The sequence below is a fragment of the Fukomys damarensis genome, unplaced genomic scaffold (genome assembly GCF_012274545.1).
Source record: "Fukomys damarensis isolate Sample0158 unplaced genomic scaffold, DMR_v1.0_HiC HiC_scaffold_33, whole genome shotgun sequence".
NCBI lineage: Eukaryota > Metazoa > Chordata > Mammalia > Rodentia > Bathyergidae > Fukomys > Fukomys damarensis.
Window position 1 is genome coordinate 52047415 of NW_022900945.1, and position 26280 is coordinate 52073694.

The 26280-nt window shown below is 37.3% G+C and overlaps 2 protein-coding genes across 2 annotated transcripts in view; both read right to left on the reverse strand.

The window, feature by feature from the left end:
- Golph3l (golgi phosphoprotein 3 like) overlaps positions 1-20281 on the reverse strand; it is a 47064-nt gene extending 26783 nt beyond the window's left edge. The window contains 3 exon segments of the mRNA XM_010616415.3: positions 17062-17256; positions 19714-19837; positions 19839-20281. Of these exon segments, the coding sequence (XP_010614717.3) occupies positions 17062-17256; positions 19714-19837; positions 19839-19879 (360 nt within the window). The 5' untranslated portion in view covers positions 19880-20281.
- A 1023-nt stretch (positions 20282-21304) lies between these two features.
- Positions 21305-26280, reverse strand: part of Hormad1 (HORMA domain containing 1) — a 26644-nt gene continuing 21668 nt past the window's right edge. Inside the window, exons 14-15 of the mRNA XM_010616420.1 lie at positions 25063-25131; positions 21305-21851 (exon numbers count right to left, since the gene is read on the reverse strand). Of these exons, the coding sequence (XP_010614722.1) occupies positions 21771-21851; positions 25063-25131 (150 nt within the window). The 3' untranslated portion in view covers positions 21305-21770. The remainder of the gene's footprint in view (positions 21852-25062; positions 25132-26280) is intronic.

Here is a 26280-nt window from a genome sequence, read left to right on the forward strand (position 1 = left end):
TGAGACAAGGTCACACTAAGTAGTTGAGGCTGGGCTTGAACTGACTGTATACCCCTGACTGGCCTCAGACTTGTGGCAATCCTCCTGCCTCAGCCTCCTGTGTGCTGGGTTACTGGCATGTGCCACTATGTCCAGGTTCTACCACCTGTCTTGAAGGATAGTTTTCTGGACATAAAATTCAAGTTTGATAGTTTTTTATTATTATTATTACACTAAAGATACTACGCCTCCTTTTCTATCTTCTATAGTTACAGTGAGAAATCTATCACTCTTGTGGATTGTGGGTTCTTTGCACAGGATGTTTCATTTCTCCCTGGTCCTTTAAGATGTTCTTAGTGTTCTGCAGTCTGACTGCGACACGCCTGCGTGTGAACTTATTTATCCTGTTTGGTATACATTGTGATTCCTGATTGTATGAGCTAATTACTTAGTTCTCAAAAATTCACAGCTTTAACCTCCAACAACTTTGGATTCCCTACATTTTATCTTTCCCAGGACTGCAGTCTTTCTTAAGACTCTGGTCTCTTAATATCGCTCCTATTTTCTGTTTAATCATTCTCTATACTGCTTTATGGAGAGTTACTTATTTTAGTTTTTTCTTCTGTGGCAGGGTCTCTCACTATGATGCCTAAACTGGCCTCTTAACTCCTTGGTTCAAGGGATCTTAGCCTCCTTCCAACACCCATTCAAGATAAAAACCCTATAGCAAAGAGGCATAGATGGTTTGTATCTCAATCTGATAAAAGCCATCTGTAACAAAACAGCAGCCAACATCATACTAAATGGACAAAACCGGAAAGCTTTTACTCTAAAAATCAAGAATGACAAGTGCAAGGACAAAAGTTCAATCCTCAGTACAAAAAAAAAAATCAAGAATGAGACAAGGAGGTCCACCGCCACCACTCTTGTTCAGTATAGTTCTGGAAACATTAGCCAAAGCATTTAGACAAGAGAAAGAAATAAGAGGAATAAGGATAGGAAAGGAAGAAGTTAAATTAACATTATTTGTGGATGACATGGTACTCTACATAGAAGACCCCAAAAACTTCACCAAAAGACTTCTAGATTTAATAACCAAATTCAGTAGCATAGCTGGATACAAAGTCAACACTCAAAAATCAACAGCAGGTCTCGCAAACACAAGGTCTTGAGTTTGATCCCTGATAGCCACCCCCCATATCAACAGCAGGCCACGCATGTGGTGCACCTCTGTAATCCCAGCACTTGGGAGGCTGAGGCAGGAGGATCTCTGTGAGTTCAAAACTAGCTTGGGCTACTCAGTTCAAGGCCAGCCTGAACTACATAGCAAGACCCTGTCTTAAAAAAAAAAAAATCAACAGCATTCCTATACACAAATAACTCCCTGAGAGAAAAATTAGGGAAAGAATACCTTTTAAAATAACATTAAAAAAATTAAAAGGAAAAGAAGACTTAGAAATCAATCTAACAAAGGAAGTAAAAGATCTTTGCATGGAAAACTATAGTACTCTGAAAAAAGAATCAAAGAGGATATTAAAAAATGGAAGAACACGCCCTGTTCTCGGATAGAAAGAACCAATACAGTGAAAATGGCCATACTTCCAAAAATGTTATACAGATTTAATACAATCCCAATCATAATACTGATAGCATATCTCACAGAATTAGAGAAAACAATCCTAAAATTCATTTTGAACCAAAAGAGATCTAGAATAGCAAAAGCAATTCTGGGCAACAAAGCCAAGGCAGGGGACATCAAAATCCTTGACTTGAAACTATACTACAAAGCTACTGTGATAAAACAGAATGGTGCTAGCAAAAACAGGCCAGAAGATCAATGGAACAGATTAGAAGACCCAAAACCAACTCCAAACACACTCCGCTATCTTCATCTTTGACAAAGGAGCCAAACACCTTCACTGGAAGAAAGCCTCTTTAATAAATGGTGCTGAAAAAACTGGCTTTCCACATGCCAAAGATTAAAACTAGACCCATCATCTTTTACCATGCACTAAACTAAAATTGAAATGAATAAAAGATCTAAATATAAATATAGAAACATTTAATTTGCTGGGTAGAATAGGTAGAACTCTTGAAGACACTCGTGTAAACCAAGACTTTATGAACAAAACCCCAACTGCACAGGATATATCATAAAGAATGAAAAACTGAGATTTATCTCATTAAAAAGCTTTTTGCACAGCAAAAGAAAACTCCTACAGAGTGAAGAAACAACCCACAGTGTGGGAAAAAAATTTCCCAGCTGTTCCTCAGACAAAGGACTAATATCTAGAATATATAAAGAACTTAAAAAAAAAATCAGACCTCCTAAATTTAAAGACCCGGCCCCAAAACGGGCATACAAAATGAATAGACACTTCTCAGATGAATAAGTAGAAATGGTAAATAAATGTGAAAAAATATTTAACATCACTGGTCATTCAAGAGATGAAAATTAAAACAACTCTCAGATTGCATCTCCAGAAAAAATGGCTGCTATCAAGAAATCAACCAATAACAAATGCTGGTGCTGCCGTGGGGAAAAAGGAACCCTTCTCCGCTGCTGGTGGGAGTGGAGACTGGTGCAACCACTGTGGAAACCAGTGTGGAGATACCTCAGAAAAGTAAAATTAGAAGTTCCACTTGACCCAGCTATTCCCCTTTTTGATATCTTCCCAAAAGAATTTAAAGCATCACACGGCAGTGATATATGTGCACCTATGTTCATAGTGGCAGTGTGTAACAGCTAAATCTCGGAAACAGCCCGAATACCCATCAACTCATGAATAGACCAAGATTTTTTTATACAATGGAGTACTACTCTGCTATAAAGAAGGATGAGCTTGAGACGTTTATAGCTAAATGGATGCACCTGAGACCATACTCTTAAGTCAGATAAATTGGACACATATGTTTAAATACCGCATCGTTTCTCTGAGAAACTGAAAATGGAAATAAGGACTAAAATATATAATAGATATTGGGAAACAGGAAGAAAATGTTCTTATGAGAAGAGGAACAACTGAGGAGGGAGTGGGAAAGAAAAGAAGGGACAAGAAAAAAAGAGAATAGAAAGAAAAAATGGAAACAAAGCTTTTGTAAATAAGGAGGGGAAGGAGGTCAAAGGGAAGGGAAAGGAATGGGAAAAAAGAAGCACAATATAGCAGGTACAGGTACAAACCCCTATGATGAGTGCTATCATTATGTATGTATAAAATGTACCAATCACTGTTTTGCTTTTAAAAAAGATTACATAGGCGGATCATAAAAAAGACAGTGATTTAAGCCTTCTGAGTAGCAAGGGCTAGAAGCACATCAGTACCCCTGGCACGCTGAAGAGTCACGTCTTATCTGGTTCCCGTTTACCAACTGTCTCTTCCTGTATCTAACCCTGGAATTTGGATTTCAAAAATTCCTCATTTGTAAAAGTTATGAGTTATTTTCATATTTTCTCCATTATTTGTGGTTATTTCTTACTGGTTTCATTTTGTGATTCTTTTACTCCTTTAAAAATGTTGCAAGTGCTGGGGATTTGGCTTATTGGTTCTGCTGCCTACCTCACAAGCGCAAGGGCCTGAGTTCGATCCCTGGTACCCCCCCACAAAGTCACATTATCCATGCCTGCCTGGCAAGTGCAAGGTTCTGAGTTTGATTCCTGGTACTGGGAAAAAAAACTTACTTTTATTTATTATTTATTCATTTATTTTGGTACTGGGGATTGAACTCGGGACCTTCTGCTTGTGAGGCAAGGAGCAGAACCACTGAGCTAAATCCCTGGCCCAGTTACTTTTTATATTTTAATATCTGAAGATCTATCATTATTTCTTCTGAATCTTAGAGCTATTTCTTGGTATGTTTGACAATATTTGCTTAAAAGGTTTACATGTAACTTGTGTGAATCGGAGATTCCAGAGTACTAAACTGAGTATACAAAGGTTATCAAAAATACATGGTGAATTTTTTTTTTTTTTTTGGTACCGGGGATCGAACTCAGACCCTTGCACTTGCGAGGCAGGTGCTGGAACCAATGAGCTAAATCCCCAGCCCCACATGGTGAATGTTTACGTTTAAAAAAATTTCTTAAAAAAAAAAAAAATTCTGGGTGTGGTAGCGGATACCTGTAATATCAGTATTTGGGAGGGTGAGGCAGGAGGATCAACATGAGTTCAAGACCAGCTTGGGCTACATAGTGAGTTCAGGGCTAGCCTGGGTAACAACACAGGGAGACCCTGTCTAAAAAAGAGAGTTACAGTGAAAGACACATTGTCATTAATCCTTCTCAAAGTACTGCTGTCACTCTTGAACACTTACCTAGTCCAGAATGGCCTCAAATTTGAAGTGATCCTGCTGCCTTACCCTCCTGAGTGCTGAGATTACAGGTGCATGTGACTTGGCATCACTCTAGGCATTTTTAAAAAAAAAATTTTTTATTTTATCTTATTTCCCCCCTCAAGTTCCCTTCCTTCCCTATGTATAAAAGTTTTGTTTTCATTTTTTCCTTCTATTTTCATGTCCCTGTCCCTTTCTCCCTTTTCTGGTGTTTTGAGACAGGGTCCCACTATGTAGTTCATGCTGGCCTTGAATTCACTATTAAGCCAGTCGAGCCTCAAAATTGCAGTGATCCTCCTGCCTCGGCCTTGATCAAATGCTGGGATTACAGGTATGTAACACTACACCTGGCTCTTGGCACTTTCTAAAACAGGTAGAAGTCTTTTCTTTTCTTTTTTTTTTGTTTTTTTTGAGACAGGGTTTCACTATGTAGTTGAGACTGACCTGGAAACTCACTATGTAGCCCAGGCTGGTTTTGAATTCACAGCGATCCTCCTGCCTCAGCCTCCCGAGTGCTGGGATTACTGGTGTGCACCACCATGCCCGGCTTAGAAGTCTTCTTTGTGAGTGTCTTCATAAGGTGTGATAAAAAACACAGTGAAAGCTACCACCAAATGCCATTCAACAAAAGGGAGGCTGATAAAAATATGGTGTATCCTTATCCACATCCACCTTATTCACTGGATCTGGCACCTTGTGACTTCTGGCTCTTCCCAAAGTCAAAATACCATGGCAAGTAAGTGATTTGAAGAGATTCAGGACATTGAGGAAGCCATGACAGACAGCACAACTAAAGACACTCATGAAAGAGGACTTCCAGACTGCTTTAGACGATGGAAGGGACAGTATAATGTGCCTGACGTGAGGGGGATTAATGTCAGTGTGTCTTTTATTGTAATGAATTTTTTTCCAGTACCGGGAATCAAACTCAGGATCCTGTTTTGGCCCAGTGGCCTTTGCACAACCTGAGAGTGCTGGGTAGAATAATTAATACTCTTTACCTCAACTCTTTCCAGCACTTAAGAACTGTGTACAAGGGGCCGGGGATTTAGCTCAGTGGTTCCAGCGCCTGCTTTGCAAGCACAAGGACCTGAGTTCAATCCCTGGTACCAAAAAAAAAAAAAAAAAAAAAAAAAAAAAAAAAAAAAAAAAAAAAAGAACTGTGTACAAGAGTCACATCTTGGGATTTAACTCAGTGGTGGTGCTGCCTGCCTCGCAAGCATAAGGTCTTCAGTTCAATCCCCAGTCTCATCTTCTTATAACCTTCTCTAAATGTCACACCTATTACATCACATTGCATTCAACTATTCTCACTAGTCTACATATTGCTTAAGGAGAGAATATCCCTTTTGACTGACACTATTATCTGCTCAACAAATATTTCTTGAATGTATAAATGCATGACTGAAAGGGCCAGGATTTAGCCCAGTGATTCTACCACCTACTTCACAAGTGCAAGGTCCCTAGTTTGAACCCTGGTACCAAAAAAAAAAGAGAAAGTAAATGTTTAATAATATGGCAAAGCTTAGCTTGAGCTATAAACATCCATTTAAAATTTCCCAGTGGGCATGGTGGTGCACACCTGTAACCCTAGCATTTGGAGGCTGAGGCAAGAGGATCACCCTAAGTTTGGGGCCAGCCTGAACTATATAGTGAGATCCTGTTTCAAAAAACCAAAATCAAAACCTCTCTAAATTTCCCAAGGAACTAATCTTTAAGTTTGTTTCTTCCCCTGTCTGCTTATAGCCCCTCCAAAAGTCATAATTGGTTTTTTTGAGACAGGGTCTTGTGACATAGTCCTGGCTGGCCTTGAATTTACTGTGTAGCCCAGGCCTCCTTTTGCCTCAGCCTCCCAAGTGCTGAGTTACAGGTATGTGCCACCTCACCCAGACTTAAAGTGTCATAAAATTGTGACTCCTCTTTAAGGAGACAGACTTTTTTAAAGCTCAATATTTGAGTTTATAGAATTTAGCTGTTGAATTAAGGTTAAACTATAACTTACTTCAGGACACAACTTATTTAGACATAATTTATGTATAATCCTGGTGACTAAATATCTCAACAGGTGTGCAAACTTTTCAGCCAATATTAAAGCAACTGGAGGAAAATTTTCATTTGTTTAGTTTTTTCCTGACAATATAAAACCTTTGCCTCAATGACAGTGATATCGGATTACCAACAACTATAAATGAAAAGTTCTACAAATAAAGAAACAATGGAGATAGCTGTGCTTTTTAATATTACCCTTTCCTAGCATAGTATCTTGAAACTCTTCAATTGAGTTCATTTTTTAAAATATTTATTTATTTGGGTTTTTGAGACTAGTTCGAAACTCAGTGCTTCAGCCTTCCAAGTACTGAGATTACAGTTGTGAATTATCAATTGAGTTTTTTAAACTTCTTTTTATGCAATAATAGGAAAAAGTATAAAAACACACATATAGGACTTTAAAAGCAATTATTTTTTTTCTTTTTTCTTTTTTTTTTTGGTACCAGGGATCAAACTCGGGTCCTTGCACTTGCAAGGCAGGTGGCAGAACCACTGAGCTAAATCCTAAATCCCCGGCCCCTAAAAGAAATTATTAAAGCAAAGACCTATATACAACCACAAGACTAGATTCAGAAAAAGATAATCACCGAGAAAGAGAAGATAATAGTGCATATTCTCCATATACAATGGCTACAGATGACCAATAGAGACTATGATACTGTTCTTTAGGGTAATAGAACAGAGTCATGATAAAAACCCAGATGTAGAACATCATGGGGTACTGACATTTCTACAGTTGTTTTCTGTGTTCTGTCTAAATATATCTAGCTAGCTTGATCAGTTCTCAAACCACCTATAATAAGGATTCAGGGTTAAAGAGCCAATGCTTTTGTATATCTGAACAGAAAGATCTGGCACACATGTAGCAAAGGTCATCATTCAATCATTAAATTTCATTACCAAAAGATAACATGTATATATAAGGAAAAAAAGAAACTTTTAGAAATTACTAAGAACAGTTCAAATCACATATACTGTCTCATAACCAAAGGAGAATCCTGGAGAGGCTTGGTAGAATAAAATCTTTGGATAGCAGATTTTGTTTCATCCTTTCTTTTTATTTATTTATTTGGTACCAGGGATCAAACTGGGGATCTTGCACTTGTGAAGTAGGAGGTGGAACCATTGAGCTAAATCCCCGACGCTACTTCATCCTTCTTAAAAAAATGTTAATTTGTATAAATGAAAAAAAGATCACATTATAGAAATGTGTTACTTAGAAAATGAAAGTGTCCTGGAATCTTATCCCTTTCCAGATGACCATTACAAACAGTTTAGTGTTTTTTCCCCTAAATTTTTATACACATATTCTAGTATTACATATATTTGTTAACATTATTTATAGAAATGAGATCATAGTGAGTAGCAACTTCTTTCTCTTACCCGTATTTTGCATAAGTTGTACCATATTTTAGATGTGCTAATAATAATCTACCCAGGCCACTAGTTACATATATTTAGGTTGCTGATAAATTGTTTTTTCTTTTGGTACAGGGGATGGAACTCAGGACCCTGTGGGTTGCGAGGCAGGTGGTGGCACCACTGAGCTAAATCCCTGGCCCAAACAGAATATCTCTACCAGAATCCTTTTTTTTTTGTACCAGGGATTGAACTCTGGACCTTGTGCTTGCGAGGCAAAAAACCACTGAGCTAGATCCCCAGCCCCTTGCTGACAGTTTTTTGCTTTTACAAAAAATTGTATAAATAAATATTCATTTATGTATGTATTCCTGTTGAATGAATTCTATTTGGCTTTTTTTTTTTTTTTTTTTTAACAAGGCCTGACTTTGTAGTGCACGCTGGCATTGAACTCACAGTAGTGATACTCCTGCCTCAGCCTCCCAAACCGCTGAATGAATTTTTTTTTTTTTTTGGTACAGAGATCGAACTCAGGACTTTAAACTTGTGAGGCAGGCGGTGACACCACTGAGATAAATTCCCAGCCCTAAATGAATTCTTAAAATTTTGAGTCAAAGATTATATATATTTAAATTTAAATTACCTGCAATGGGTGTGGTGGTGCACACCTGTAATCCCAGCACTAGGAGGCTGAGGCAGGAGGATCGCTGTGAATTCAAGAACAAACTGGGCTACAGTATATAGTGAGTTCCAGGTCAGTCTCAAATACATAATGAGACCCTGTCTCAAAACAACAACAACAACAACAACAAAACAAAACAAAAAATTAAATTACCAAATAATGTCATTTTATTCTTGTAAATGGTTGGGAAATGAAAGTTCAATAAATTCAGTTAACATTTTATGCTGAGTTTCTGCTTAGTCAAATATTCAAAGTGTCCTTCCTTATTCAAACTTCCTTGAGGACACACCTTAAAGAAACTCTGAATGTTGAAAGACATTCAAATTGACTGCCTGGGGGCAGGGAAGTACACACAAAAAAGTATTGGTACATAGGGGAGAAGATATTAATATTTTATGTATAGACAAAAGTCTGGCTTTACATATACTTAAATATTAATAAGATGATGGCACTCATGGCTTGGGATGATTTCTACATGTACTTTTTCTTTTTTGTTTGAGACAGTGTCTTGCTTTGTAGTTTAGCTTGGCCATGAACTCACTATGTAGCCCGGACTGTCTTGAACTCAGGGTGATCCCTCCTTTGCCTCAGCCAACCCCAGTGCTGAGGCTACAGGTGTGGGCCACCGTGCTGGCTTTTTCTTTTTTCTTTGAAAAGTCTTGCTTTGTTGACCAAACTGGCCTCCAACTCCTGGGCTCACATAATCCTCCTCCCTCAGACTAAGTAGTTGGACTATGGGCAAAATGACACTGTACCTGGCTTTATATGTGCAATTTTCAAAATAAAATGTAATGTGGCCAGGGATTTAGCTCAGTAGTGCTGCCGCCTGCCTCACAATCGCCAAGGACCGGAGTTCGATCCCCGATACCAAAGGAAAAAAAAAGAAAAAAAATTTGTCTCCATTAAAATAAAATGTAATGAATGCAGTTTTACTTAAATTTAATAAAAGAAAGTGAAGTGAAGCTGAAGCAATTACTGAACTTCAAGCCAATATTCTGTCCTTCTCTTCCTTCCTTCCTCTTTTCTTTCTCTTCTCCCCTTCTTTCCTATCTCTTTACCGCACCACACATTGGACCCAGGGCCTTCAAACTGAGCTACATCTCTAGTCCTTTTATTTTTTAAGACAAGGTCTTTACAAGATGCCCAGGTGGGACTCGAATTTATGATCCTCCTGCCTTAACTCTTCCAAGTGTTGGGATTACAAGCATGTACCATAATGCCCAGCTTCAAACATTTATTAGTAGAGATATTTTCTGGAAGATTCCTTTCCAAGGTTAAGAAAAAAAAAGAGGTTAGGATCATTTTTTAAACTAGATGTTTCGATTTTAGGCAATATCTAATTGACTTCTTGCTATGAAAGATAAGTTAATATCCCTGCCATACTTTTATTTATTATTATTGTTATTATTATTATTATTATTTTGCAGTACTAGGGATCCAACTCAGGACCTTGGGCTTGCCAAGCAGGTGTGGCACCATTGAGCTACATCCCCATCCCATACTTTATTACTTCCCAATTATTAGATTATAATCTTTATGTTGTTAAGATTAAAATTGTGCAGTCTGTTTTTTTTTTAGAGCCCCAAAGTTCTTTATTAACCATTATGTGCAGTCTATACTATAACTACAATTCACCAGACCCACTTTATTCTATCCAAACACATGCATATATAGCTAATCTTGGTTACATGGGAATTCATTATATCACACTTTTTTTATTTTTAGTGCTAGGGATGAAGTCCAGGGCCTTGTGCATGCTAAGGAGACACTCTATCATTGAATTATGTCCTCAACCTGTTTTGTTTTTTTTTTCCCCAATACTGAGGATCAAACTCAGGACCTTGTGCTTGTGAGGCAGATGCAGCAACAGGGAGCTAAATCCCTGGCCCTGTTTGTTTTTTGAGACAGGGTCTTGCTATGTAGTTCAGGCCAGCCTTGAACTCACTATGTAGCCAGGGCTGGCCCAGAACTCACAGTAATCCTCCTGCCTCAGCCTCCCAAGTGCTGGTATTATAAATGTGCATTACCACGACCAGCTCTCAGCCTTTTTTTTTTTCTTTTTTTGGTACCAGGGATTGAACTCAGGACCTTGCACTTGCAAGGCAGGTGGTGGAAACACTGAACTAAATTCCCGGCTCAAAAGATCATAATTATTATTTTTAAAAATTTTTTTGGTACTAGAGATCAAACTCGGGACCTTGCACTTGTGAAGCAGGCAGCGGATCCACTGCACTAAATCCCTGGCCCTCAGCCTGTTTTTTAACATATATTTTTAATCTTTGAATTACTCATAAATGTGAAAAAAAGGGAAATGTTACAAAAAGAGATGCCTAACTATTCACAGTTTTTCTGGGAAATGAGATTTTCTTCTTTTCTTTCTACTTTGTTAATTATATTAGCCTCTGTTGCTTAAATTCTCTATCAAGGTATGTACTGTATTTACACATATACACACCTTAAACAAACAGAAAAATACCACTTTGGATGAATTCTTATAATTTCAATTCCTGCATTATTCCCTTACATCTCATGACCACAGTGAAAATGTCAACAGTAACACTTCTAATGGCAAAAGATGAGAGTCCTAGGAAAGATTTAACTACCACAGGAAAACACAGTAAGTGCAATTAGATGTCTACAAAGAATGGACAGAGGTGGGTTTCTGTTGTTGTCACAAGCCTTAAAAGTAAATTACTTAAAATAAAAAAACTGGCGGGAACCCAGGCATGGTGCCACACACCTGTAACCCCAGCACTCAGGAAGCTGAGATGGGAAGATTCCAAAACTGAAGTCAACCTGGGCTACACAGTGAGTACAAGGCCAACCAGGACTACACAGTGAGACACTGTCCCCCCGCCAAAAAAAAAGAAAAAAGGATTGTATTTTTCTGGGCTGAGGATGTAGCTCAGTAGTAGGGTACTTGCTTATTATGTATGAGGCCTTGGGTTTGATCCCCCATAATACAAAAGATAAATTAAAAAGATTTTTCTTTAATTTAGGAGACACTATAGGATTTTTTTAGTTCTGTATTTTGCAGAAAGGGAAGCACAATACAAAGAAGTAGAGTTTCAATAAGAGGCTTCTGCAACAGGTTAGAGGTAACTAAAGAGGCAAAAATATGGCGGGAACCAGGCAACAATGGGAAAGAGCAAGAAATTAAGTGTACATGAATTATTTTATGTATTTCCAAATCTAGGTTGTCACTATTTCCCAGAGAGAGGCATATAAAAGCAAAATAAATTTTGAGGAAATGGTTAAAAAAAAAAAAAAAAAAAAAAAAGGTAACTAAAGAGGCAAAAATATGGCGGGAACCAGGCAACAATGGGAAAGAGCAAGAAATTAAGTGTACATGAATTATTTTATGTATTTCCAAATCTAGGTTGTCACTATTTCCCAGAGAGAGGCATATAAAAGCAAAATAAATTTTGAGGAAATGGTTAAAAAAAAAAAAAAAAAAAAAGCTAAATTACTTCCCTTCCTTTATACCTCAGTGATTTATTTAAAAGTTTTAGAAGCCATAAAGAACTAATGCAGATAGTAGGGTCTTTATCTCTAGGTTATATCTCTGAATAAATTAAGAGTTATCTGAGTTATAGTACATTTTTCCTGTAAGCAAATAGTAAAAAAACAAAAAAGAAAATAGTAAACAGTTTTATTTACTTTTTAAAAATTTATGTGGGCAGCCATTGAAACACAGAAGCCAAACACTACTAAGAATACTAGGTGAGGCTCTTTTCCAGCAAACAAATTTTCCGGTGTTCCTGTCTGATATTAAGGTCAGGCCATGGTTGTTCAATTTGTAAGAGCTAATTCAAGTGATTATTTTCAAGGCTACTAAACAAGAAATATTGCCCACCAATTAAAATCTCTGTAACTTCTAACCCTTTGATTCAGTTACTTTTTTTTTTTTTTCTATTTGCCATTCTCACATTAAATCTTTTGGACAACTGTGAATACAGGTGAGGGCAAAGAGAGAAAACAAAGAACAGACATCAAGGAATTTCTTCCTTTTCAATGGCATTTTTAAAAAACCTTTCTCACCAGGTATGGTGGTGCACGCCTATAATCCCAGCCTGAGACTGAGGCTGAGGCAGGAGGATCACTGTGAGTTCAAGACCAGCCTGGGTTATATAATGAGTTCAGCTCAGTCTCAATTAACCCTGTCTCAACAAAACAAAACAAAACAAAAAACAAAAAACCTTTCTCACAGTGCTTATACTATATGCTTAATGTATAGTATGGTTATTATATATATACTTTTTCTCCCCTATAAGATCTTACATTCCTTGAGGGATGATAACCACATCTTACTTATTCCTACACTTGATCTTAGCCAAAAGGCCGAGAAGCGATTACTTATTCCTATTATTTATTTTTTTAATGCACTTTAGAGAGAAATCACATCTTTATACAAATGTTTGTTTTTGAGACAGGGTCTCACTATGTCGTCCAGGCTAGCCTCAAACTCTGGACTCCCAGGCTCCTGCTGTTTCAGCCTCCTGAATGGCTGGCACTATAGATGCCTGCCACTGTATCCAGCTCTCCATTATATAACTGTAATGAGGCTTTCTGAGGTAAACTGTGAGTAAATTAAAATGCAATTATCTCCAAAACTTTCTAAGTCATTGTTATGGGATGAATTATATTTCTTCAAATTTCATTATTTGAAGCTGTAATAGTGAGTATCCTCAGAATGTAACTGTATTTGGAGAAAGAGCTGCTAAAAAGGTAAGGTGAAATGAGGTGAATGTTAAAGCGGGCCCTAACCTAACTTGACTGGTGTCCTTATAAAGTGGAAGTTTGGGGCCGGGAATTTAGCTCAGTGGTTCCGCCGAGTTTGATCTTCAGTACCAATAAATAAGTAAGTAAGTAAGTAAAGTGGAAGTCTGGACACACAGAAACTCCAAGGAGGCAGGGACATTAGACAAAAAGTCTGCAAGGCAAGAAGGGCTGCAGAGGATATCAAACTGTTCAGCCTTGATGTAGCCTCCAGAAATGCAAGAAAATTAATTTCTGCTTTTGAAGCCACCGAGCCTATAGTATTCAGCCACAGTAAACTAATATAATCATATTCCCACAAAAAAGAAAAATCTATGAGGCCTATCTATTCGTTTGTTCTTAAGGTTTAAGATGCAAGAGAAAAAGAACATTATCTTACCCAATTTATCTCTCTTTTTTTTTTTTGCTTCTGAGTCAGGGCCTTGCTACATATTTTAGGCTGGCATCAAACTCACTACCAATCCTCCTGCCTCAGCCTTGTGAGTGCTGGGATTATAGGCATGTACCACCATGCCCAGTTTATCTCTTCTTAAGTAGAACAGTTTCCTTCTCTTTCATAAGGGGATATGTGATATGAGTTCTAATCTAAGGCTGGAAAAGTGAACTGAGAAGCAAAACTATACACATTAGACTTTAATGTAAGACCCATTAGTAAGTATTATTTACTGCCTCTAAATATCTTTCTTTTTGCAAACTGGGTTATCAAACTTCTTACTTGGATCTGCTGCCCTTTATGACCAGAGTATTTTGTGGTTGCAAGCATTTTGAAGCCTCATGCAGTAGTTTTTTCCTTCTTGTGGCACTGGACACCAAACTCAGGGTCTTGTGCATACTAGACAATCACTCTACTACTGAGTTACACCTCCCACTCTGTCCTTTATGACCAGAGTATCTTGTTTGAAGAGAGAGAAAACAATGTGTAGAACTTTCATATTTCCTTTTTTTGTAGGGTCTCGACACATAGTTTTTTTATGGGGTCTCGACATACAGTTCAGGCTGGCCTTGAACTCATTATGTACCCCACGCTGACTTTGAATTTCACGCACTCCTCCTGTCTCTCCAGTGCTGGGATTACAGGTGTGTGCCACTATGCCCGGCTAGAAAATTTCTTGTGTCTCAAACCTCTTTAACAAATGTTATCATATTCATTTACCGAGAAGCTATCAGTAAATATCACACTGTAAAATTACATTAGATCAAGTTTATAATTTTAACCGTATTTCCATTGCTGCTGAGAATAATTATTACTTGCCTATAACTATAAATGTTTATTTCCCCATGAAAATTTTACTTTTCTTGCTTGTATTCTTATAACTTGTAATTTTCTTCACTCATCATACCAAAAAGTGTATCTTGCTGGTATGGCTAATGTCCTCCCAGGATTATGCCTTTTGTCACATAAGATCAGTATCTTAAGCATAATAAACCTTTGGTCCACACACCAGAATAGAAAAAAGAAAAGCCCAAACTGAGAAAATGCATGTGACAAACATTACTAAGGAATAAAATAATCTTTTATCTTTATAGGAGGCATAAATTAAAATCCATATGAAGCTATCCAGGAGAATGAAATTCTTGTGGTCATATTAAAGTTAATATTCCTGAAAAATCTTTACCTCAGCAAGGAGTACAGAAAAATATGGTACTTGTTTTGTAAGCATGTTCTTTATTAAGTCAGTTTAATGTAAATTACACAAATTATTGCCAAAATATCCATTTAATTTTGATTCCCATAAAGAGAGATAATACTTGCCTTGCAGGATCAAGCAATAAAAAAATGCAAAATGCTTTGAAAATGCTAAGTTATACAAATATAAAATATAAAGGAGACAAAAGAGATAAAAAGGCTCATAGTAAATTTAGAAGGTCAATGGTTACAAACAAAACCCAAATTTAAGTGAGAGGAAGCCCAAATTTTAGAAGAGAACAGGGTGCATTATGAAGTTGGGGAAACAGAGGATGACCTCAAATATCTTAACTGTATTTTCCTACTGTTAAAAGAGGGCTTGTTCTCCCAGGTTATTTCCTTTTATATAACAGTAAGTAATTCTTTGAGTTAAATGGCTGGATGTAATAAAGAATAAAACAAACAGCGTTTTTGTTTTCTTAACAAAAACCAAAATCCTGACAAGTCCTGGTACTCTTACCCAATGCAACAATAGCAGTAACTACTAACAAGATTTATTGTTCACTTTGTACAATCAGGAAACTAAAAGGAAAAAACCACGTACTGACCTAGATTAGATTTTTCAGTTTTCTGAGACAAGGTCTCGTTATATAGTTCAGGCATGCCTCAAACTCAGGCAATCTTCCTGCCTCAGCCTCCCAAGTGCTGAAATTACAGGTGTGTGCCACCATATCTAGCTCGGCAGACTGTTTTGTTTTTTGAGACAGGGTCTCCCTATGTAGTTCAGGCTGTTTTTGAACTATGTAGCCCAGGCTGACCTCAAACTCTTCTAGGTGTACACCACCACACCTGGCAGAAAACAGATTATTTAAAATATATATGTTTTGGGCCAGGAATTCAGCTCAGTGGTCTCATGCCTGCTTGCAAGCAAAAGGTCCTAAGTTTGATCCCTGATACCAAAAAAGTAAAATAAAATATATAATTTTTATGACTTTTTCATGAGGGGAGAGGGTGATGAGAAAACAGTAAAAAGTTAAATTACAAATGAAGGATAATCTACATGACTACTAGAAAAACCAGGAAAAGAGCTGTATGGCGGCTCATGTCTGCAATCCTAGGAATCGGGAGGCTGAGACAGGAGGATCGCTGCAAGCCTGTTTGTTTGTTCGTTTTTTGGTACTGGGGTTTGAACTCGGGTCCCTGCGCTTGTGAGGCAGGTGCTGGAAACACTAAGCTAAATCCCTGGCCCTCCTGGGCTACATATTGAATTCAAGGGCAGCCTGAAGAACATAGTGAGACCCTATCCCAAAAAACTGAAACAAACAAAAACAAACCAAGAAAATATCTGGTTATATCACAAGACTTACTATTTCAAGACCAACTACAAAATATATGTTCTAAAGGAGAAATTTAGAAAGAAAAATAGCTGGAATTATTTAAGATTTTCTAAAATTGAAATAATCCTTATAAAGTATTAATATTTAGCTTCTAAAGATCCACATAAGCAAATGAAAAAATTACTTCTGTTATACAAAATCTACACATCATTTATTTATGGATGACAGCTAATCATACATATTCCTTGTCTTTTCCTTAAGACTTTCTTCTGAAAGCTCAAGACTTCAGTGTGTGGGCCTTCTTTCTTACTTTAATAAGAGGTTATTATTTCATGATCAAACTAGCTTGGGAAACTACAAACACAAAACTTTGCACTGCATTATCCTTTCCTGTGTCCTCTATAATTTTGCAATTACATTATACTTCAAGTAATTATACTTCTGGATTTTACTCTTCAAGTATCAGTCACACTCCCAGATTGTTTCATCTCCAAGATGGCTGTAGTTCAATTTGTTTTTTTTTTTGTTTTTTTTAAATACTGGGGATCGAACTCAGGACCTTGCACTTGCCAGGCAGGCAGCGGAACCACTTAGCTAAATCCTCGGCCCTGTAATTCAATTTCAAAGTCATTTTTATCGTTAACAAAAACATTCTATCAGTTTACGTCTCAAAACATTCCAACATTTGGATTTTTTTTGTTTTTTGTTTTTTTTTTTGTTTGTTTGTTTGTTTGTTTTTTGAGACAGGGTCTCACTATGTACTTGAGACTGACTGGAACTCACTATGTAGCCCAGGCTGGTCTCGAACTCACAGCAATCCTTCTGCCTCAGCCTCCCAAGTGCTGGGATTACAGGCGTGCGCCACCACACCCAGCAACATTTGGGTTTTTGAGAGAGTGTAGCAAACCTAACTTCATTACCTCTTTATCTTTTAGTCCCAGGAGCAATACTTCCTCCATAAGAGTGAGGCGGATGTCCTTAGAGTCTCCAGAATCCTCATTCTCTAGACTCTTCTCTTGATTAGTGTCTTCCTCACTTTCTATCTTCTTTTCAGAATTCTTGCTTACTTCAGTGCGACGGGTCCGGTGAGTTAATGTGGTCATTCTCACCTGTTTCTGAATGGAGTGGTGAAAAAAAAATACTCATATGTATTTCTATAAACATTTATAGATATTCATATATACATACTAGTATTTACGAATAGTATTTACAAACTTAAATATATTAAGGAAGAAGTAGTAATCAGGGGCTGGGGACATAGCTCAGTGGTAGAGTACTTGCCTAGCATACACGAACTTCTAGGTTCAGTATCCAATACCACAATAAAAAATTAATGACTAGAAAAATTAAGTGTCCAACATGGTATCATTCTCAAAGTACAACAGCTTAGACTCCACAAATGGTAATGATGAGACCAAATCAGGAATTCTAACATCCAGTAGAAATGATCATCTTTTAAGTATGGTGATTTCTTGCATATAACTTATAAGGCAGAAATAAATGTCCTCCATTGTTTTCTCTTTTACAAAATGGATCCCCAGATGAATTTGATCCTTGGTACTGGGAAAAAAAAAAAAAAAAAAAAATGGATTCCCCAAGATGGAACAGGAAAAAATTATGGGGACATCATGCACACAATTTATATCTAACTTCTGTAATATTCAATGGTACTACATTACGAGACATACACAAAGATCTGGGGTAGTGTTTGCCAGTAAGCACAAAGCCTTGGGTTCAATACCCAGCACCACAAAAAATAAATTTTAAAAATACACAAAATATACAAAGTGAAAAAGAACAAAAGAACCTGAACAGAAATTTATGTTTTAATATTTTCTTCCTATACTTAGGGTCTCCTTTCATCCATTCACTTTGACATATTTTTTTTGGTTTTTTGAGACAGGGTCTCACTCTGTAGTTGAGAATGACCTGGAACTATGTAGCCCAGGCTGGTCTCAACTCACAGCGATCCTCCTGCTTCAGCCTCTGAGTTCTGGGATTACAGGTGTGCACCACCACGCCCCCTCATCCATTCACTTTGAAGATCACTAAACTAGTTAATAATACTTGGAAGATCAGAAGAGGAAGATCGTGTAGTAGTTCCACATAGGAGACTTAGCATCTCTAGCCCTAGCTAGTCATTTTGTGATTATACAAATAGCTGCCAACAAGAAAAACTAGCAAAGATTAGCAAATTCTTTGTCAATTAAAAAAAAAAAAGGCAGAAGTATAGCTCAGTAATAGAGTATGTACTTGGCATGTGAAAGGCGCTGAACCCATCCTAACATTGAAAGAAAAATTTAAAAAAATCAAAACACATGTCTTTTTACATCATGGACTAGTTATTTAAAATAATCTACCCAGTAACTTTTTTTTTTTTGTTCCGGGGATCAAATTTAGGTACTTGCACTTGTGAGGCAGGCAGTGGAACCACTGAGCCAAATCCCTGGCCCTAAAAGACTATCTTTGATATCAAAAGAACAGTACCTTCAGTGTGGCTCTGACTGAACTTGGCTCTACCTTCTAACAATATTTCCCATTACTCCCAATATACACTGTTATGTAACATTTTAAAAACACATCGTTCTTTTGGCCACTACTTCTTTGCAATTGATAAGTTTATCTCCCCTTTCCCTTCCTCTTTAAATTTCAACTTTCTTTGACAGGGTCTCACTATGTAGTCCAGGCTGGTCTCGAACTCATAGCGATCCTCCTGCCTCAGCCTCCCGAGTGCTGGGATTACAGGCGTGAGCCACCATGCCCGGCTAAATTTCAACTTTCTTCAAAGGCATATCACCTATAAAAGACCTACTGGGAAGACTTAAATGAATCTCTCTATCCAACACCCATATCCCCTATGGCCAGAATTGGTTTCTCCCTCAGCTATACTCTAACTAAAAACTTTAAACTTAATTCCTTTAAAGTATTTATTATAGTCTCTCTTTTGGTATGGTTATCTCTTAACTGTAAACTTCTTGAGGGCAAAGGAAAGGATATTTTCTTGAGATTTATATTCTCCATAGCAACTAGCACAGTATCTTTTAACGCTGTTCAGTGTTCAATAAATATACCGATTAAAATGAATATTCAGAAGCCAGGCGTGGTGGCGCACGCCTGTAATTCAAGCACTCGGGAGTCAGTCTCAGACTCCAGGTCAGTCTCAACTACATAGTGAGACCCTGTCTCAAAAAAAAGAATGCTCACAAATATATATGCATATTTAACACAAATACAAATGAAGTGACTTATAAAAGGTTCTTTGTATAAGGGTATATTTCAAATACAGTATAATTTTTGGTGGGAGGCAAGAAAGATGAAAGACAAACAGAACTACAAAATAAATGTCTTCAGGCATTGAATTGGGATTATTTCCTAACCTAATCCAAGAAACTTTAAACCCTTAAGGGGAAAAAATAAAGAGGAATTTTCTTTCAGGAATTAACTTCCTCTGGTTAGATGCCAGTTAAAATTCTTACCTGATAAAACAAATGGCCAAGCATTAGTAAATAAAACCCGCCCTTTCTCTATTAAAAAATAGTTTTGTTAGAAAATCTAATTTTTCTGTTCCTTACCTGAGATTACTCCTGGGTTACGGCTGGAGGCAGGCTGCAGCTCGCGCTCTATTTTAGGAGGACACCTGTTCCCTCCACCCCACCCCTGTCCTACTAGGTGAAAAACTTCTCAGCCACGAACAGCACAAACTTCCTGATCCTTAGATTGCAAGAGGGAATAACACATCAGCTTCCTTAGGATCACTAGGCAACCTACCTTGGTGTTTCTTCATAAGACCAATCAGAAACCACTAAAATTGAGTTCAGCCAATTGGAGCTTACAAGGGGAGGATCTCCCTGGCTATTGTGTTGCGATCCAGACAAACATTTCCAGAAAGGGGCAGGTTTAGGTTCAACCTGACAGCTGATCAATCCAATGAGAGAAGTATGGTGGAAGAGGAAAAGTGGGCTGTGCCCTCCAGCCCCATTAAATCGGCCAATCACAGTGTCCAGTGAGCTAACAGGAACTGCCAATCCAAAAGGTTTCTGTTGACCAATTTCAGAGTAGCAGGTGTGTTACTGTAGCAGCGCATACTGGAGAAACACAGTAAGAAGTGCTAAGATCCAAGCAGTTAATAAATACTTTAAAATTGGCTGTTTCTGACACCCAATATAATCTCACTGTTATAGAAAAACCTGATCTGAGCCTATTTGTGGATGTTTATTTAATTTACATTAAACAGAATAGGTACATTTTTTACCATATGGTAAAAATTCCCTAGGTAGTGCTCGTAACTGACAAGTGCATGGAATATGGCTGCTGAAACTACTAGAGGCAAACAGAAGGAGTTTTAAGCTTTTTCTTTTCTAAAGCAACGGAAAAAGGAAATAGCAAGGCTGAAATGCCTTAGGACCTAGGTTTCATTTAAAATGCTGTCTTTCACACTCCCACAACAAAGTGCTCAGGTTTTTTTTTTTAGATTGAGGATTGAATTCACACCTTTGCACTGAGCTACATCCCCAACTTGCCATTCTCCTTTTATATTATGGTTTTAAAATATGTAAGACAGGGTGTCACTAAGTTGCCCAGGCTGGGCTTGAACTTGAGATCCTCAGGCCTCAGCTTCTCAGACAGCAGGGCAAAATCAATACCAAAATGGTTGTGGCAGTGCATGCCTGTAATCCCAGCACTCGGGACACTGAGGCAGGAGGATTGCCATGGGTTTGAGGCCAGCTTAGGTTCCATAGTGAGTTCAAGGTCAGCCTGAACTATATAGCAAGACCCTGAATTAAAAAAAAAAAAAAAAAAAAATTTAGGGCCAGGGATTTAGCTCAGTGGTTTCAGTGCCTGCCTCGTAAACTCAAGGGCCCGAATTAGATCCTCAGTACCAAAAACAAAATCAATACCTAGATACCTCTGCTAATTAAATAAAAATTAGAAGCCACGAAAAAACCTTGAAACTGAACATTTTATTGTCTTTAAAAAAAAATCAGTCATCTTATTGTCCTGTAGTAAAAGTTTTCAAAAGCTGAGTAGCACTTTTTAAATCACACATTATACATGCTAATTCAATATAAACATATATTGAAGAAGTGTCTTAATAACAACACAATGACAAAACAGCTAGTTATATGGTACAAATTTAACAACAGGAAAAATGAATCCTACAAAATTTTAATACCAAAATAAACATTATTTCAAAAAGTGGTTTGCAGTATAGGGCCTTCAGTTTATACAGATTTAAAGAAAGTGTCCATTAAAATGGAAGACAGATCTATATAGAGTAGACAATGAACAGCATCAATTACTATATTTGGGTTTGCTCCAAATTTCTCTTGGACTTACCTCAGGTAAAATCAAGGACCACAATATAAGAGCCAAAAATTGAGCTGGAGATTTAGCTCAGTGGTTCGGTGATCTGCCTTGCAAGCACAAGGACCTGAGTTCAATCCCCAGTACCAAAAAAATAAAAAAAAAAGTAATAATAACCAAAAACTTCATTTAAGTGTATGAACTGCTTAAAACTGCATATACATTTTCAGAGGTGGGGAAGGACACATCTTAAAATAATAATAAAGCATCTTTTACTTTAAATAATGAGAAGACCTTTTCAAATGTACAGAAGGAAAAGTAATTTTTATATATGTTCTTTTGGTTCACTGAACTTTCTCCTTTTTGGCACAGACTCTTGACTAGAAAAATCAAAGTGATGGAAGACCTGTTAAAAGAAAACAACTAGTAAGGATAGATTCTTTCCAGTTTAAATATCTTTTATTTTGCATCTTTTTCTTAAATCCTTCTGAGATCTTTCTACAGTTTTAAAAATTATACCTAGCATACATAAGAGTAACTATTTCCTATTTAAAAGGATACATGTGTTCTTTAAAAGTAAGGGTAGGGTCTGGGGATTTAGTTCAGTGGTGCTTCCACCTGCCTCACAAGTGCAAAGTCCCGAGTTTGATCCCCAGCACGAAAGAAAAGTAAGGGTAAAACGTTATTATTGAAATATACATCTGCAGATCACTGAAAATATAGGAAATGTGGCAGAAAAATACAGTAAAGTTTTAGAAAAACTTCTTATAGCAAGCAAAATATACACTGTCATTGATCACTCTCAAAATACAACCCCACTGCATTGAACACATGTATAAAGCAGTTCTGGAAGTCCTTTCATGAATGTCTTTAGTTGTGCTCTTGTGGCTGCCTCAATATTGTGAAATGATAAAAGACGCTTAGTTTTCATGGTCATTTTGACTTTAGGGAACATCCAGAAGGCACGTGGTGCCAGATCTGTAGAGTAAGGTGGATGATGTTTTACAAACAAGGTTTTCAGTTAAATGGCACTCAGGAGTAGCATTCACTGTAATTTTTTCATTATCTTGTAATGACACTCAAGAAGGAGGATTTCCAGAACTGTTTCAGAAGGTGCCAAGAATGACTTGATATGTGCGCTTGAAGGGGGAGAATTTTGAGACATTAATACAATGCGTCTTTCGCTGTAATGAATTTCTTGATTTTTTTTTTTGAGACAGGGTCTTGCTATGCAGTCTATGCTGCCTTTGAACTCATTATGGTTTTGTTTTGGTTTTGGTGGGTACTGGGGATTGAACTCGAGTCCTTGAGCTTTCAAGGCAGGCTCCGGAACCACTGAGCTAAACCCCAGCCCCGAACTCATTATGTAGGACAGGCTGGCTTCGAACTCTCAGCAATCTTCCTGCCTCAGCCTCCTAAGTGCTGGCATTCCAGGTGTCTGCCACCATGCTGGCCTTACTGTAATAAATTTTTAAATCTAAACATTCACCATATGTTTCAGTTATACTTCATATATTTGTTGAGAGCTTCAGTAGGGCTGTAAAATATTTAACATTATATCCTCAAAGATAGTGAAACATTTTGGTGGGATGAGAAGGAAAAGTATTTTGACTACAAAGAGAAAAGCATTCTACTTTTGCCAGGCAGGCACAGTTTCACTGAGCTATATCCCAGCCCTCCTATTATTCTGTATCCCTGTACTTAGCTACTTAGTAGCGTCTGGTGGGTATCAGGCATTAAATGCACATTTTTGGATTTGTTTTCAGAGCAGAGGACCAAACCAAGGGTTTCATAAGTGCGAGGCAAAAATTCTATCACTGAGGAACACCTCCAACCCCAGGGCACGCTTTTTTCTCTTTTGCTACTTTTTCTTTTTTTGGTTTTTTGAGACAGGATCTCACTATGTATTGAGACTGACCTGGAACTCACTATGTAGCCCAGGCTGGTCTCGAACTCACAGCCATCCTCCTGCCTCAGCCTCCTGAGTACTGGAATTACAGGCGCATGCCACCACACCCGGTCCCCAGTGCACACTTTTGAATGAATGAGAGGATGACTTACAGAAGTTCTAACAAGATTCCCTGAATAACTGTTACTATGATTTCACTAGAAAACATTAAACTATGAATAACAAATTGGATTATGATTTTGTAAGAAAAAATGAAGGTGGAATACAGTGGAAAAATATAATGAGTTAATGAAATATCAAGTTATTCCACTCAAGTTACGTACATTGAAAACAGCATTAACCAACTATCTATCTATCTATCTGTATATACATATATAGTGAGTCAGGGATTTAGCTCAGTGGTTCCACTGCCTACCTCACATACAGTGGTACCTCAGTTCACGAATGCTTTTGTGAACAATTTGGTTCACAAACAGAAGTGTTGGGCAATTTTTTGTTTGCAAACTATGTATTCAGTGACAAACAAGACCAAATCCATCTTTCCTGCAGAAACACGAGTGTGGCCATTTTCTCCTGAGGCAGGTGCGGTGCCTCTGAGCTAAATCCCTGGCCTATTTTTTGGTGTTTTGAGACAGATTCTTGCTATGTGGTTCAGGCTGGCCTTGAACTCACTATTTAGCTCAGGCTGGCCTCAAACTCATGGCAATCCTATTGCCTCAGCCTCCTGAGAATTGGGATTACATGCACGTACCACCATTTTACTATTTGATCTTTGAAAATAGTGTATAGTTTTCAGTTATCTAATTATTATTTTTTGGTACAGGGGTTCGAATTCAGGACCTTGTGCTTGCAAGGCAGGCGCCACGCCACTGAGCTACATCCCCAGCTCCTTCAGTTATCTAATTTTAACGAAGCAATAATACTAATAATTCTAGTTGAAAAATATAAGTATCTCAAAAATACATTATCTGCCAGGCATGGTGGCGCACGCCTGTAATCCCACCACTTGGGAGGCTAAGACAGGAAGATCACTGTGAGTTCGAGACCAGCATGGGCTACACAGCAAGTTCCAGGGCAATCTGAGACCCTGTCTAAAAAAAAAGTACATTATCTGACTTGGTAAAATCTAGTTCTAACAAGTATGTAATTTAGGTAGGAAAAGTTTTGCTTCTCCTGAGATACTAGATTTTTTTTTTTTTATTTTGGTACCAGGGATTGAACTCAGGACTTTGCACATGCCAGGCAGGCATGGCACCACTGAGCTACATCCCCAGCCCAGAGATGCTGTATTTTAAGTGAAAACAAAGAATTCTTGTTTTGGTTCTACCTTAATTTTATTTTGTAGAAAGCTCATATTAATTTTGGGATAAATTTTAATTCCAAATAAACAAAGTGCCTTGAATATTCTTATGTTATTTTCCTGCTCTACTGATATTTTCCCTGGTACTGATTTTTTTCTTTTATAAATTCTTCAAATAGCTACATTGCTCACAGAATGAAACAGTTATATGGAAAAATTAATAAACCAAGATATTTCATCTTATTTCAAAGTCAAATCATTTTTAAAACAAAATATATTTGAACAAGAATTGAATATCAGAGTTCTGAGGTATATTCAGAGATATGATCAAATTTATTATTTTAATCTACAGCAGTGATATTCTGAGACTTGCTATTTTACTCAACCTGTAAGTTATGTAAGACTTACTGTTTTTCCAGATGCAGGTTGAGTTCTCTTCCGAGCTGCTTTAGATTTAACTGGTTGGTTTCCATGTGCCTCCACAAAGACAGAATAATTATTAGTTGGTTATTTCAAGAGTAGTTAATGGTTGATTTTTTAAACCTATGTTGTTTTCAAAAACAGCTTTACTGAGACATAATTTGAATATTTATTATTTGCCTTTTTAAAAGTATACAACCCAATGATTTTTAAGTATATTCAGTGTTGTACAAAATATCTTGTCAATGTTAGAACATTTTCATCACCCCAGAAAGAAGCCGCATATCATTTCGCTGCCACACACTCATTTCTCTACCCTCCCACCAGCCCTAAATTTTTCTGAATAGCCTTTCCAATTCTGAGCTTTACATGAATGGAATCATAATGATAGGGAAAACTTTAATAAATGAAAATTTAGGAAATATCACAATATAAGATAACTTCTGCCCCTCACCCAGCTTAATTCAGAATCAACCAGTACTGGAGATACCTAGCCTCCCTACAAAAGTTTGTTAAGTGAAAAGAACCATTGTTAGCTTTGTTAATCAAACAAGCTCCCTTCCCCCGGGCTAGAGTAGGTAATTGAATGAATCTAAAAGGTAACTTCCCTAACAAAGAACGGGCATCCGGGTTGAAATTCAACTGCCTTGCTATCATGTTTTGGGTATCTATGAAAATGCAATGTAACCAACTGAGTAAGATCAAAGCTGTAAAACCCTGTAAAAGTAAGAGTTGTAGCCCAATCGAGGGGTCGATCAGGGCACTGCCATTAGGTGTGATGATCCCCATCAATGGAGTAAACTTTTTTATTTTACTTCCATTCTGCTGCCTCTCTGTGTCACTTGCCAGCTCTTTCCGTAACAATATGATTTGTGGACTTTTGTGACTGGTTTCTTTCAATTAGCATAATATTTCCAAAGTTCAGCCAAGTTATTCTCAGAATGGTACTTCATTCCTTTCCACTGGGTGGACATCTACAATTTGTTTATCCATTCATCTAGTGTTGAACCTTTGAATTCCTCCTACCTTTTGACCATTGTGAATAATATCATCTATGCAGTTATTAAAATAAAGAGGAGGCAAATTATTAGTTATAATGATTACTATTCTCTAAAAGGACATACTGTACTTCTTACACTTAAAATGTCCTTTCCAATGATAACTTCCTTCATGTGTGTGTGTGTATATATATATATATATATATAT